Here is a 15,376-nt window from a genome sequence, read left to right as displayed (position 1 = left end):
TCTTAGTCTTTGTTGAAAATCATTTTTAAACTCGATAGAAACTGAAACTGAGATTGACCAAACCAGACTAAACCATTAATCCTTACAGACATCGTGTACATTTTTCCCTAGGCTGGTCAGTTAATAAGATCACATATAATATGTATTGGTTTATTTGGGTAGCAAAGTAATCCAATACAACACAGTGAAACTGTAAATCTAAACGTACGAACACTGCTCATTCACTTATTTATACACAACCCCAAGCAGTCAAGTAGAACAGGGAAATGAGTTGATATCGTAAATACATATAATCCAACAGAATTATGGGAAACTTGTGACTTCATATTCATGCTCTATTTTCAGAGGTGATTCCTTGGAAACAGGTCTGTCTTCAGACCATAACTCCAAGTTAACGGTTCCACAGTCCCAGTGGATACTACATTTGAAGACCTGACTAACGTCGAATCTGTTTACCAGCCCTAGATTGAGACTCTTATCTACCAGCATCCATTCACCTGCAAAAAAAAAGAAGACTATGTTTATTTATTAAAACATGAGAGAACAATATGAAGACCGTACAGGTACAGTACTTTACCATGTGGGAGGTTGTTCCCTTGATATAATTGCTCTCCAGAGTCTGGCCAAACTTCATGCTTTGTACCATCAATCGATGTGAACGAGACAAACGATTCCGTCGGATGCATAAGACAGAAAGTTGGATGGACTCTTAAGCATACCAGCCTGCAACATCATTTTCCAACCACATATGAAAAAAAATACTATAGTTTCTTTTCCCACTGTTCTACGATTATGTATTCTCTTGTAAGAGTGGTCTGAGAGCCATGTCTTATAATAGATAAAAATGTTACAAAACCATTAAACATAGGCATGGTGGCAAAAGAAAAAAAAATTGTAAAGAAAGAAGACAGACCTTGAAAATCCACCAGAACCAGCACCAACACTACGGGCTTCAATGCTAGAGGTAATTTGAACAAGTCGGGGATTGTCTTTAGGTATTGCGATTTTACGCCGAAGAACCAGTCCACCACCTACATCACCTTCAAGGATAAGAGATTCTTCTTCTCCTGCCTGTTCCAAATCCCTCCTATACAAGATGAAACAATCAATTCAGTAACAGAAGTAAACATAATGTAGAGAGAGAGAGTGCTACCTGCCATAGTATAAGCCTTTGTCATACTGTATGTTCATATCAAAAACCATCGCATACATGAAATGTGCATGTGTGAGAGAGAGAGAGAGAGAGAGAGAGAGAGAGAGAGAGAGAGAGAGAGAGAGAGAGAGAGAGAGGGAGAGAGAGGGAGAGAGAGAGAGGAGAGGAGAGGGAGAGAGAGAGAGTAAACTCACTCAATAACATTATATTCCTCGGTGCATCCAGCTGACCGGTACTCAGTACCACTGTACTCTTCGTAACCACTCATCTCTATCCTGCTGTGAAGCCACTGAACTCCTGTAAAGTGCAATCAACCAAAATTGTTATTTTCAACCTTCTAAGAGTCAAAACAGGACACATAACCCGGTTAGCAATTAACCGAATCAGCTCTTTAAATTCAGCAAGTTCACATTTACTACTGTAACACAAATTTCAGGTGCTTGTGATCATGGCTGAGATTATATACTTCAAAAATAGAATTTGTATATGATCTTGAGCCTCCGCCACAAAAATGTTGAAAGTATCTTATTCACAAGTGATCTAAAGCTTTTTAAAAGTTAATAATAGACAACAAAAGAGCGTATATATTACCTGATGGAACATGTGTCATAGATAATATCCTTCCACCAATCCAAGGAACTATGTTCAGTTTCCAATCGCCACTGTTTAGCTCAACTGGTTCCCTTGAAAGTTCCATTCCCTTTTGTCCATGTAGCATTTCCTTCTCAGGTATCAGTTTTGTATTTTCTACATTCAATGATAACACATGAAAGACACTAAGAAAGTAACCATGAAAATTAGAACTCGGGTGCAGCTACAAACATATTTAAAAGATGAGATTTACCCATATGAAGTGTAAACCGTTCATTGCTTGTAGATATTAACGCTGAAACTTCACTTTCTGGAGGCATCTGAATCTGGATAGTCTCTCCATCCATCCCCCAAGCATCAAGCTGTTCAACATTACGTAATATTTAAATCTTTTGAACTTACCCCCCCCCCCCCAGATATTTTTTTTAAAAAGTGAAAGAACAATACCATTGCACCACCACCAAGCAATAACTGAATATGAATACGGCGCTTTGGTCTCTGCCACTCTCCTTCCGTTTTGAAAATCTTCACAGTAATAATGGACGACTGTCGCTCAGCAATATAGTGTGTAATTAGATATCCGCCTTCTCTGTACCCATATCCATCTCCATCGTCTTCAAATAGGAGTCCTACAGCTTTCCCTGATAAATGAAAAACTTATTGTCATATGCTGATTATGAAATTAATAATATGAAAACAAAAGCTCAAAAGGCAATCCACAAAAGTGTAATTTTCCTAATACATGATCCTGACCTTGGGTATACGTAAAATTAACAACTGTTGAGAAAGACCATAACAAACACTACTATGCACCACAACCAGAAGCAATTACAGTTATTTTTCCACCTCTGCTAACTAAGTTACAACAAGACCAACAGAAGCAGAAATGAAAAGTTACAACGTTATCATATCTTAAGCTAAAAAGCATGTTCCCCTGTCAGAATCAGAAGCTCAACTTACCATTTTCATCTAATGACACAAGTAGGGTTAAGTCATCTGACAGACTAGATTCCTCAACATGGAGATGTGGAGGACCAAGTGCTATGATGGATCCGCCTTGTAAATATAACGTCGGCAAATCCTGGCATCATGAGGGGAATAACAAAACGTGGAAAACATAAACTTAATTGTTTCTTTCCCAATAGAAGAAGGAAGAGGAAACTGAAAGTTTCAGTAACCATACCGGATGTGAATCTTCAAAATCAAACCTCAACCAAGTTCCTCTGGGCAATACAGGCTGCAACTCGTGTGATCCCTGATTAGACAAAGTGCTAGCCAATGATAGAAACAAACCAAATACAAGTTAGATGTTTGGCAGTTCATAAACTACAGAGCAACTCACAAGGATAAATAAACAGCATTTTTCCTGGAAGATTTTACAATAAATGACTCAAAAAAAAGACAAGACACCGACAGAGACAGATTGCTAGGTGAAAGATTTTATGATAGCAGCAATCTTAATTTAATTGAAACAACTTTACGACTAATCCTCGCTAATTGTCAATCAGTATGCCCAATAAATGGTTCTAGTTCAACATGCTTAAACTCTTAAATCTGATTACTTATATTAAAGAGTTTACTCATGAAATCTGTAAGCTTTGAGGAAAGGGAAGCAATAATTCCAAAATTCAACAAGCAAAAGATGGAAGAACCAATCATTTCCGCTCTAAATGGGAAGAAGAAAACCTCGTATGGATAAGAAGTGAACCCAAAAGAAAGGCGTTTTCAACAGTCCTTAGGCGGGGATCTTTAGGATCTGCATACAGTAAGACAAAAAAAAGGAAAGTGAGAACATAAGATATCACTGCATAAGTTCAAGAAATGGAATACTAAATTTTACACAAACCTACCAGCGAAAAAGATTGGAGCTGCAACTGGAGCACCAGTTGTATGGGCAATGTAAAATAGTGTGTAAAAATGTGGTAGGAGTTGGTAACGCCTCCTCAATGCAGCACGACAGACTTCTTCACACTAATTAAAAATCGTTGATTTTCTATAAGAGATTGCAAACTAACAAGTCGTTGCTCGTTCCATGCATATTATTAAAATATGAATTCTAATACTGAAATAGCTCTTATAAGATTTGCTAGCAAAAAAAAAACACCTCTTCTCCGAAGGACCATGGTTCATGGTTATCAGTGCCAGCCTCAGAATGACCACGGCAGAACGGAAACATAGCTCCAACGCCCATCCAACGTCCAAATAGCCGTGGAGTAGCATTGCCAGCAAAACCACCAATATCCGGCCCTGATAAGGGCTGACCACTAAGTCCCTGAATATAAGTTATCAAAGGTGTTGCAGATGGTTAATTTAACGCATGACAATGTCACATGGTTCTTTACCAAATCAAATATACAGAACTTAAAAAAATATATATATATTTACTCATTTGTAATGATAGCTCTACTAAACTGGAAAACAATTGTAGGTTAGAAGCAACACTAGAATTCAAAAGAACAAAAGAAAACTACTGATATAAGGAAATCAACCAATTAAGCAATTAACCAAACAGATTAACTACACATCAAAAAAGATAATCGCACACTCAGCGGTTTAGTTTTGCGATAAGGAGGACATGGTCTCTTGAAATTCTTACCAGCTGAAGTACCATGGATATAGACATATGTAGATGCTCCCAGGTTGAGAGGTTATCTCCTGTCCAGGTTGCAGCATATCTCTGGCTACCTATGAATCCAGCCCTTGTCAATACAAAAGGTCGTTTATTCTTATCAGCTAGCTCCATCCCTTCATAAGTTGATCTTGCCATCAGCATCCCGTAGACCTAGACAACGGTAAATCTTGACAATATTAACTTGAAGTGCTTACTATCTTATCTAAATATGGTACGAAAGGTATATACATTCAGAAACCAACTACTTTCACTCTAGATGCACTACAAAAAATTTCTCCTTTGTCTCAGCATAGATATGGGCAAGTAACTTTGAGGAAGCTCCAAGATAAAATTTTAAGAGCTAATAACACCATACCATAACGAGACAAGTAATAATCGTCTGTATCTTTCTATCATCCTATGTCTATATATACATACTCCAGAAAGCCAAGGACCCACTGCATTTTTATATAACTTGGATAACTCCAAACATGAGATAATTTGAAACTCGATAGAAGAAGATAAATACATTGTGATAGTGCGAGTGGTTTTGAACACCTCCAAGCTCATTATCTCCTCTGTGAATATTGTTCTCAGGCATCGTCTTTGTCACAACCTGAACATTGACAAATAAGGCCGCATGAAAACTCATAAAGAATTCAAGTATGAAAGCAAAGAATACGAGAATTACTTTGAATACTGCTGGCTCATTCATATCATTCCATATACCATCAACACCATTTGAAATAAAATCCTTAACCAAATTAGCCCACCAAGAGCGAGCCTTGGAATTCGTATAGTCAGGAAAAACGCAAGGCCCAGGCCACACTTCACCTAATGAAACCAAACATAAACTTCAGAAATGTTTAAATTAAGTATAAGATTAACATGACAAGACAAAATCATAACAAGAGAGTGAATACCAATAAAGGGCTTCCCATCTGCTCGCTTAACCCAAACATCATTCGTACTTCCACTATCGTAGACATCAAAACCTTCCTCCTGCTTTATTCCAGGGTCAAGCATCCAGATCGCTTTGAAACCGTTATTGTGAAGATGTTTTGCCAAAGCACTAGGATCCGGGAAACGCTCCTGAAATAGTGTTTCATATAATGTCAATACCTAGAACTTATAAATTTAGCCTACGTATAAACCATGAGAAGCACTAATAAAAACCCACCTTGTCGAATGTGAAACAACGAAATCCATCCATGTAGTCAATGTCCATCCATATCACATCAGATGGAATCTTCTTGTCCCGAAATGTTTTAGCTATCTGCAATCATCGCCACAATGATGAAAATCATGACAGGGAGGCCCAAAAATTATAGACAACATATAAGAATATGAACAAATACTGACCTCGGCTACTCGCTTGTCAGACATATAACTCCAACGGCATTGATGGTAGCCTAATGCCCACTTTGGAGGCATAAAAATAGTTCCTGATAAGTAGAAAGCATAACTTATTTAGAACAGAATGATATTTACTAAGGAGAGGAAAAGAGAGAACAAAGGTAAAGACGAACGAAAATTAAGAAACAGTTTGAAATATGAAATGTCTCAATGCATAGCATAAAAAAGCACAACTAATAAGAAAGAAGAAAAAACATAAATCGATAAATTACCAACGGCATGGGACAGGGACTGCAAGACAGTAGTGGGTGTGGAGAACGGACCAAATGTGATTATCGGATATGATGGAGGGGAGATTATTCTTATGACTCCTTCTTTCCTTAGATCAATCTTAAGGACAAGAAAAAATATGTCAATACAATGAAAAAGAAAAATTACATTGCAAAGTGAGTCCACAAAAGAGAGGCGTATGTCCATCCATATATAAATACCTCACACTTTCGTGTGGTATCAGCAAGAACACCAAGGGTTTCTCCAGTTGGAAGGACAGCTAGTACCCAAGGATGTGACTGGTAAAGTGAAGTGGTTCCAGGGCCATAACCCCATGCATCAGTGTTCCATGTAAACACCTGACATTTAAATTTGCCAAATTAGTTAGGTGAAATAAATAGATGACGTATGTAAAAGAGAAGGACGCACCCGTTTCCCTGTCCTCTCCAACTGGCCACCAACTTCTCCCGTCCCATAAAACGACGTGCCAGGTGAAAACTGCATCACAAGTGAACATGTCAAGATTGAAACTTCTTTTCAGAAAGAAAAAAAAAAGAGAAATGCTAACCACAAAAGTGACAACTTGTTGCTCCTGAAAAAGGGAAAAAGTAGGAGTAAACGCTGGAACAATGTGAGTAGGAATGGGTACTTCCCGGTGTTTGCTGTTCTTAAATGAGACACTTGGAAACGCAGCTTTCCTATGCTCAACGGAACAGTCAAACCGGAAAACTCCACCCTCCAAAATTGGCTCAAAAATCATGTCGGATGGAGCAGTTCCAGAGCCATCTCCTCCACTTACATTCATCCTCCTGACCAAACACCGTCTTCCTTGGCTTCTGCATGCAAGGTGGTTGTACTAGTAAGTACTCCTTGTACAACTCTGTTTTGACATTTCTCCAAGAAAATAAACTATTAGTCTTCTTCATCTACAATACAGAGCAAGGTTCTACATAAATCATCTCTAACTTTGCTTCCTCTGCATAACAAATTGGTAAAGATTCGAACTTTTCAATAGAAGCAATCAAAAGTTAACAACTTTCATCAAAACAGCATCTAATAATCAAATTATAGTTCTCTCAATGAGAGAAAGGACCTGGTGGTGACGGCAAGAGCAGAGGATCTGATAGCGGGAAGGGAGAGCAATGGAGCGATCGGATTGAGAGAGGGAAGAGAGCGATTGGATTTAGAGAAGAAGGAAGGAGAAGAGGCTAGAGTTCCGCTTGTGAGTGATGACGATGATACCATTGGTGAGATACTTCGGTTATGAATGGCGACAATCAATTTGCGTGTTTTTTTGGATGCGGTATTTTGAAACCCGCACCCTCTAGACACCACACCATTCACAAAGGTGATACGATCGTTTATGGCATTTGGTTTGCTCTTTTTCAAAAACCGTTTGCATTTTTCATCTTATATATTAAGTATACTGTTTACTTTTACCGATCAGGCAACTGTTTAATACTTCAAAATATCTATTCTTTTGAAAATTGATATAAGTGGTCTAACTATTTTAATAGAATATATTAGAAATTTTTATTAATTATTTAAAAATATTATACAGAAAACAAAAATATAATAAGAAAAACATAAATACAAACCTAAATTTTTTTAAAAAAGTAAAACAAAAAATATACTCGCCATGTTAGAACGGATCATAATCTAATTTATTCTATTAAAACATTATCATATCCAATTGATAAATGTGGTTTAGTAATGAATTTAATTTATTTAATAGATTATTATATCAAATTAAATTAATATTAAGCTGAAATATGATTACACAAAACTCTATATAAAAAATTATCTTTTTCAAAAACGTTTTAAAAAAAATGTATCCATCCTTTAATCTAGTATTTTAACAAATCGCAGCGCACTTTAATTTTGCACTACTTTCTTTACCAAATTTGCAGTTTCTATTCGGACATTTCATCTCATTTTTTATTATTCACTGCTGTTTCCTGTTATTTTTTTCCCTTTTGTGTTATTATCATCTTAAATATAATTTAAAAGATAGCAAAAATCTTCAAAAATTAAATTTTTAACAAAATAACGTGTAAGAAAGAACATGGCCAAAATAATTTTTTTTAAAGAGATAAAAAATTATTTTATCTTTATTTATAGATATATAAATAAGTATTAAAAAAAGAAAAAAAAAATCAAAATATTTTTTTCAAAATTTTGTATTCAATTCCAAAATTTAGTTTTGAAACTATTTTAAAATTATTTTAATTCTAAATATATTTTTAATCCTAAACGGCATCCCCTAAATTTTAAACATTAAATCAAGATTTCTTTTATGAAACAAAATTTAGATTTTTTTCTTCGGTTTTCTTTCACATGATGTGTTTTCTCGATCGCTGGTGAATAAGAGCATTGACCCATGCTCTATTACCTACACACTTAAATCTAGTCTAATTAATCATAGGATATAACCATATAAATATTTTTACCTTTTTTGTCAATAAATATCTTTTACCTATTTAATAAAATATATTTTAGTCATTTTAATACCCGTCTGTTATATTTTATGAAAAAATAACTTTTTAGTAAATTTACAGAATTTATGAAAAATAATTTTCATATTTATGCCAGCGTATGGTTCAAAGTCTCGTACGGTTCAAAGTCTCTCACTACTTCCAGTAGCGTACTTAGAGCATCTCCAATGTAAAACTCTATTTTTTCCTCCAAAATAGAGTAAAAGTGAATATGGAGTAAAATTACTCCAACCCTACTCCATTTTTCACTCTATAATGGAGTCATGAACAAACAAAAAATAGATTACTCCATTTATGGAGTAAACTTCAAAATGAAGTGAGATATGAAGTTGGGTTGGAGCATATGTTACTCCATATTCACTTTTACTTACTTTTACTTCATTTTGGAGTAAAAAATGGAGTTGGGTTGGAGATGCCCTTATATATGTCAAACACTCCTCATTCATTTATTAATGCATAGAAAACAGAACAACCCAAAATAGCCAAGTAGATTTTTGCGAACAGGGGGACTGAGTTAAACACATTTGCAACACAATTATGGGAAACTAGTGACTTCATATTCATGCTCTATTTCCAGAGGTGATTCCTTGGAAACAGGTCTGTCTTCAGACCATAGCTCCATGTTAACGGTTCCGCAGTCCCAGTGGATAATACATTTGAAGACCTGACTAACGTCGAACCTGTTTATCAGCCCTAGATTGAGGCTCTTATCTACCAGCATCCATTCACCTGCCAGAAAATATAAAGTAAGTTGATATTGTATAAAACATGAGACCAATGAGAAGATCGTACATGTATAGTACTTACCATGTGGGAGGTTGTTCCCTTCATATAACTTTTCTCCAGAATCAGGCCAAACTTCATGCTTGGCACCATCAATCGATGTGAATGAGACACACGATTTGGTTGGATGAAAAAGAGTGAAAGTTGGATGGACTCTTAAGCATGCCAGCCTGCAGCGTTTAGTAACCATCATCAAAAGAACCACCATGTGAAATTGCAAGCTATCTATGTCTAGAAACTCTACTTAAATCAGAAAACAAAGATTACTAAAGATTTGGGTTTCACTGTTCAGGAAAGAGTGAAGCAAGTAGACAAACCTTGAAAATCCACCAGAACCAGCACCAACACTGCGGGCTTCAATGACAGAGGCAATACGAAGAATGTTTGGATTGTCATTAGGTGTGGTAATTCTACGCCGAAGAACAAGTCCACCACCTACGTCACCTTCTAGAATAATAGATTCTTCCTCTCTTGCATGTTCTAAATCCGTCCTACATTATGAGATAAAACAATTTATTTAGTAACATAAATACAGATAATGCAGAGAGCGTTGCCTTCCATAACCGAGAAACCGATGCAGCAGTGAACTCTTTGCCTTCATTGTACTTTTATATAAAGATTCAGAGTATAAAACGTATATGCATGTGTGAGATCGAGGCCGTCAAAGTAAACTCACTCAATGATATTGTATTCCTCAGTGCATCCAGATGACCGGTACTCAGTACTGCTGTACTCTTCATAACCATTGATATCTATCCTGCTATGAAGCCATTGTACTCCTGAAAATTGTAATCGAGCAAAATTGTTAAGTAAAAGTAAACATTGACCCAACCTTTATCATGCTTACTAGTAAACAGAAAACAATATATTACCTGATGGAACATGTGACATGGACATTATCCTTCCACCAATCCAAGGAACTATGTTTAGTTTCCAGTTGCCATTGTTTAGCTCAACCGGCAACCATGAAAGTTCCTTTTGTCCAGGTAGCATTTCCTTCTCAGGTATCAGTTTTGTATTTTCTACATTTCAATAATACACACTGAAGACATTATGAATATTTTCACAAAAAACTACGTAAGAATTAGTCTTTGGATTTAGCTATTTTATGATGATAAAGATAATGTTCACAAATATATCAAAAGATACAATGATGAGCCGCGCATACTAATATAGCGGCCAGCAGCTATAATCTGAAGAGGTGTACATCAGTATGTAACAAGGTAGAAAAAGCAATATATATCAATATTTATAAAACTGATTACACACTATCCTACATGCATATTGAGAAGATGAGATTTAGACTTACCCATATGAACTTTGAAGCGCTCACTGCTCGTGGTTATTAATTCTGAAACTTTACTTTCTGAAGGCACATTAATCTGGATAGTCTCTCCATCCATTCCCCAAGCATCAAGCTGTTCAACATTTTTTATGATTCAAATGTTTTTAACTTAATAGTTACACAAGATTTTCTTAACAAGAGAAAGAACGGTACCATTGCACCGCCTCCTAGTAATAGCCGGACATAAACACGGCGCTTTGGCCTCTGCCAATCTCCCTCAGTCTTTGAAACCTTAACAGTAACAATGGACGAATGCCTCTCAGCAATGTAGTTTGTGATTAGAAATCTTCCTTTAGTGTAGCCATATCCATCTCCATCATCCTCAAACAAGAGGCCTTCAGCTTTGCCTGACATAGACAAAGAATTACACATTCATGATTATTAAGAGATTGACAACAGTAATAAGTGGCAAGGTGAACAAATCTATACTATTATTTACAAGTGAGTTTTCCAGAATATAGTTCTATCATTCACTTGTCAGATTTGAAAAATATAAACTACCATTAACGATATAGCTTATTGACTAATTAATTCAAAGCAAAACTAAACAGAGATTCAAAAGGTATTCTTTTATTTCTTATAACTAAACCTATAAAATATTATACCAACAAGCCCAAAAAAAAAAATTGTAATCCCAGATATTTATCTCTAAAAAATATATTATTAATTTCTTAGAAAACACTAATTTGTTCGTGCTCAAGGCATGGAGAATCAGCTAGTTTAGTATACTATTTTTGCATAGCCTAGGCCAAAAGTAGGTCTCCTCTATCTGGATCAGAAGCTAAACTTACCATTTTCATCTAATGATACAAGTAGTGTCAAGTCATCTGATAGTGTAAACTCCCCAACATGTAGATGTGGAGGAGCCACTGATATAATGGATCCACCTCGTAAATATAATGTCGGTAAATCCTGACACAAAGAAACGAGTAAACAACATGTGGAAACCATAATACAAAAATCTAAGTTATTTACCCAAGAAAGAAGAGGAAAGAGTCAGAACTATCAGCAATCATACCGGATGTGCATCTTCAAAATCAAACATCAACCAAGTTCCTTTGGGCAATATGTGATGCAACTCATGTGATCCCTGATTATTTATAGTGCTAGACAATGATAGAACAAACCAAAGACAACTTGATGAGTATATGATTTGTAGATTAAACTACTGAACGACTCACAAACGTGAATAAACATTTTTCCTGTAAGCTTCTACAGTTAATGACTCAAAAGAAAAATAAATAAGGTGAAAATTTATGATGACAGTGTGTTGTTAGTCAATTGTGCAACACCTCATAAGTTGTTATTCATTATGTCCAACAATCTGATCACTTGTTTCTAGAATTCACTTTCATAGCATTTAAGACTTGGAAAAGGATGACAGCTTTTCTACAATATTTTGGAAAAAGGAAAGCAATGACTCTGAATAGGAAGAAGAAAACCTTGCATATACGAGAAGCGGACCCAAAAGAAAGGCGTTTTCAACAGTCCTTAGTCTAGAATCTTTCGGATCTGCATTTATGAAAACACGATATAACTGCAAAAGTTCAAGAGATGGAATCCAATAATTTACAAAAAAAAAACTACCAGCAAAAAAGATTGGAGCTGCAACTGGAGCACCAGTTGTATGGGCAATGTAAAATAAGGTGTAAAAATGTGGTAACAGTTGGTAACGCCTCTTCAATGCTGCACGACATACTTCCTCACACTAATTAAGAGACCATAGTTCATTAGTGGCAAAATAAAATCTTAAAACCAGAAGTTGACTTTCTTTAAGAGATGGCATGCATATCTTATACGAGTTTTTTCAGGTGACTCTTTCTATACCTCTTCTCCGAATGACCATGGCTCATGGTCATCAGTGGCAACCTCAGAATGGCCACGACAGAATGGAAACATAGCTCCAACCCCCATCCAACGTCCAAATAGCCGCGGAGTTGCATTGCCTCCAAAGCCACCGATATCTGGCCCTGATAAGGGCTGACCACTCAGCCCCTGAATGAAATTTAACGTTTTATAGTTAAAAAGTGGCAACTGTATTTGTGATTTCTTTCAGAAAAACCATATTTTACTGATTTATGCGGTTAGCTCTACTAAAATGAGAAAAAGTATTAAGTTATAAGAAACATCGGAACTTAAGGAACACAAAGGCGCTTATTCATGTTCATGAGTATAAAATTTTAAGTTATCAACATAAGTGGTAATCCAAGTCAATGGTGTTTTATTTTGTGATAAATATGCAGCGAACTCTTGAAATTCTTACCAGCTGAAGAACCATGGATATAGACATATGTAGATGCTCCCAGGTTGAAAGGTTATCTCCTGTCCAAGTAGCAGCATATCTCTGGCTCCCTATAAATCCAGCCCTTGTCAATACAAAAGGTCGCTTATTCGTATCAGCTCGCTCAATCCCTTCATAAGTTGACCTCGCCATCAGAGTCCCATACACCTAGACAATGACAAAATCTTGAATATGTTAACTTCAAATGCCTAGCATGGTACCTAAAACATGCAAAAACAGCTAACGAATGTCCAAAGTTTATTTTCTTTGGCTAAAATGCATCTACATTAAGAGACCAACCACTTCTTGTCTCTTCAAATTCAATCTACCTAGAGCACTCAACACATACATTCATAAGAGACCTGGCTTTTTGGGAAGCTGCAAGGAAAATTTATAGAAAAATAACTAATAAAGCTCTGTATTTTCCTGATTACAAATCATTTACAATAGTTTTCTGTCTGTCTATCAGACTATTACTCTATCAGACTATTACTCTATCAGACTATTACTCTATTTCTATCAGACTATTACTCTATTTCTATACATTACATGCACAAAACCATATGGAACGGTGATAATCTAGAACAAGGACCCAGTGCATATTTATATAGCTAATATAACTTCATACATGCATAGGAATATTTAAATTTGAGCAGAACAAGAAAAATACGTTGTGGTAGTGTGAGTGGTTTTGAACACCTCCAAGCTCATTGTCTCCACAGTGAATATTGTTCTCAGGCATTGACTTTGTCACGGTCTGCGCATAGACAAAATAAGAACACATTAAAAATGGAATAATATTCTGACTAGAAAATAGCAAAAAATGAAAGTAGACAAAGTTTACGTTGAAAACTGCAGGCTCATTCATATCGTTCCAAATACCATCAACACCATTTGATATAAAGTCTTTAACCAAATTAGCCCACCAAGACCGAGTTTTAGAATTTGTGTAGTCAGGGAAAACGCAAGGTCCAGGCCATACTTCACCTAATGAAACCAAACACAAATGTCATAAATTTGCTGCATATACATCAAGACAAAGACATGACAAGACAGCATAAAAAATCACGACACCAAATAGAAATACCAATGAAGGGCTTTCCATCTGCTCGTTTAACCCAAACATCGTTTTTGCTTCCGCTATCGTACACAGAGTAACCTTCCTCTTGTTTTATCCCAGGGTCAAGCATCCAGACCGCTTTGAAACCATTATTGTGAAGATAGTTTGCCAAAGCACTAGGATCCGGGAAACGTTCCTGAACGTAATATTCCGTAAATTATTAATGTTAGTGTCAATATCTAAAACTTTTAATTACGATAGGCCTGAATCGGGTTTATTGAAATTCGCAGATTAATCGAAGATTAATAGCGGACTAGTTTTGAGTACTTTTCTTAATTTTCGTATACATTTGTAGGCTAAAACTTACAAACCTTAGTCTATATATATATGTAAACCATGGTAAGTACTGATAAAAATAAACTTGAATGATCTAGAAGAAAAACATGCCTTGTCAAATGTGAAACAACGAAAACCATCCATGTAGTCAATATCCATCCATATCACGTCTGCTGGAATCTTCTTGTCACGAAATGTTTGAGCTATCTGCAATCACTTATTTATAACCTTTCATTATTTCATCAGCTTCACCAAACAACAAGAATATAAACAAAAACACTGACCTCAGCTACTCTCTTCTCTGACATATAACTAAAACGGCATTGGTGATAGCCTAATGCCCACTTTGGAGGCATGAAAACAGTTCCTGATAAATAGAAAGTATATAACTTTTCTTTTGCAAGAAGTATAACGTATTAAATAATACTTACTAAGGAACAAAAGTCAAGACAAAAACTAGTAATCAAACGATATAAAGTGGTTCAAACCATATAAATTGCATAAACAGTTATCATAACTAGTGATCTTTTCTATAGTCATCGAGCCAAGTTAACAGCTGATATACGCAAATTTGCAATGACATAAAGAAGCACGATTAAGAAATTCGAAAAAAAAAAGAAAAAGAAGGAGAATTAAAAAACATACCTATGGCATGCGACAAGGACTCCAAGACAGCAGTGGGCGAAGAGAATGGACCAAATGTGATAATTGGATATGCCGTTGGAGCGGTTATTCGTATGATCCCTCGTTCCTCAGATCAATCTAGACAACAACAAAATTATGTTCTAATTGAAGATGACAGGTTACATAGCAAAGAGGTGGCACCAACTTAGCTATTCATATACCTCACACTTTTTTGTTGTATCAGCAAGAACACCTAGTGTTTCTCCAGTTGGAAGAACAACTAGAACCCATGGATGTGACTGGTACAGCGGGGTGGTTCCAGGGCCATATCCCATGCGTCAGTGTCCATGTAAACACCTGACATTTATATTGCCAAATTAGTTAGGTGAAATAAATAGATGACGTATGTAAAAGAGAATGACTGACCCGTTTTCCCTGTTCTCTCCAACTCGCCACCAACTTCTCCCGTCC

General features: G+C 36.0%; 1 protein-coding gene and 1 pseudogene across 5 annotated transcripts; both read right to left on the bottom strand.

Moving 5' to 3' along the window:
* Positions 1-124: 124 nt before the first annotated feature.
* Positions 125-7,351, bottom strand: LOC108812774 (uncharacterized). 5 transcript variants are annotated; one of them, XM_018585124.2, is made up of 23 exons: positions 7,075-7,346; positions 6,550-6,817; positions 6,411-6,479; positions 6,203-6,340; positions 5,984-6,101; positions 5,718-5,800; positions 5,536-5,631; positions 5,279-5,447; positions 5,047-5,189; positions 4,885-4,971; positions 4,341-4,526; positions 3,849-4,016; positions 3,595-3,715; positions 3,431-3,500; positions 2,928-3,015; positions 2,705-2,825; positions 2,192-2,385; positions 1,998-2,106; positions 1,745-1,900; positions 1,348-1,450; positions 914-1,087; positions 578-723; positions 125-497 (listed from the first exon to the last, which is right to left on the bottom strand). In XM_018585124.2, the coding sequence occupies exons 1-23, from the start codon at positions 7,224-7,226 to the stop codon at positions 304-306; spliced, it is 3,153 nt and encodes a 1,050-aa protein (XP_018440626.2). In that variant the 5' UTR covers positions 7,227-7,346; the 3' UTR covers positions 125-303. The 5 variants fall into 5 exon arrangements, 3 of the variants coding, with proteins under 3 accessions (XP_018440626.2, XP_056845717.1, XP_056845719.1); XM_056989737.1 differs by having other exon boundaries at positions 6,550-6,861; positions 7,075-7,215; XM_056989739.1 differs by having other exon boundaries at positions 6,550-6,907; positions 7,075-7,206.
* Positions 7,352-8,832: 1,481 nt separating this feature from the next.
* On the bottom strand, positions 8,833-15,269 carry LOC108807755 (uncharacterized; annotated as a pseudogene).
* Positions 15,270-15,376: the final 107 nt, after the last annotated feature.

This window comes from Raphanus sativus, chromosome 6 (genome assembly GCF_000801105.2).
Source record: "Raphanus sativus cultivar WK10039 chromosome 6, ASM80110v3, whole genome shotgun sequence".
NCBI classification, from domain to species: domain Eukaryota; kingdom Viridiplantae; phylum Streptophyta; class Magnoliopsida; order Brassicales; family Brassicaceae; genus Raphanus; species Raphanus sativus.
Note: the sequence above shows the minus strand (reverse complement) of the source record. Positions and strands in the feature narration are given on the sequence as shown.

Coding starts and splice junctions, on each gene's coding strand:
- LOC108812774 (XM_018585124.2), bottom strand. CDS start 7,226: ATGGTATCATCGTCATCACTCACAAGCGGAACTCTAGCCTCTTCTCCT. Junction 3,501..3,594: donor AGCTCCAATCTTTTTCGCTG/GTAGGTTTGTGT, acceptor TACTGTATGCAG/ATCCTAAAGATCCCCGCCTA. Junction 1,901..1,997: donor ACGGTTTACACTTCATATGG/GTAAATCTCATC, acceptor CATTGAATGTAG/AAAATACAAAACTGATACCT.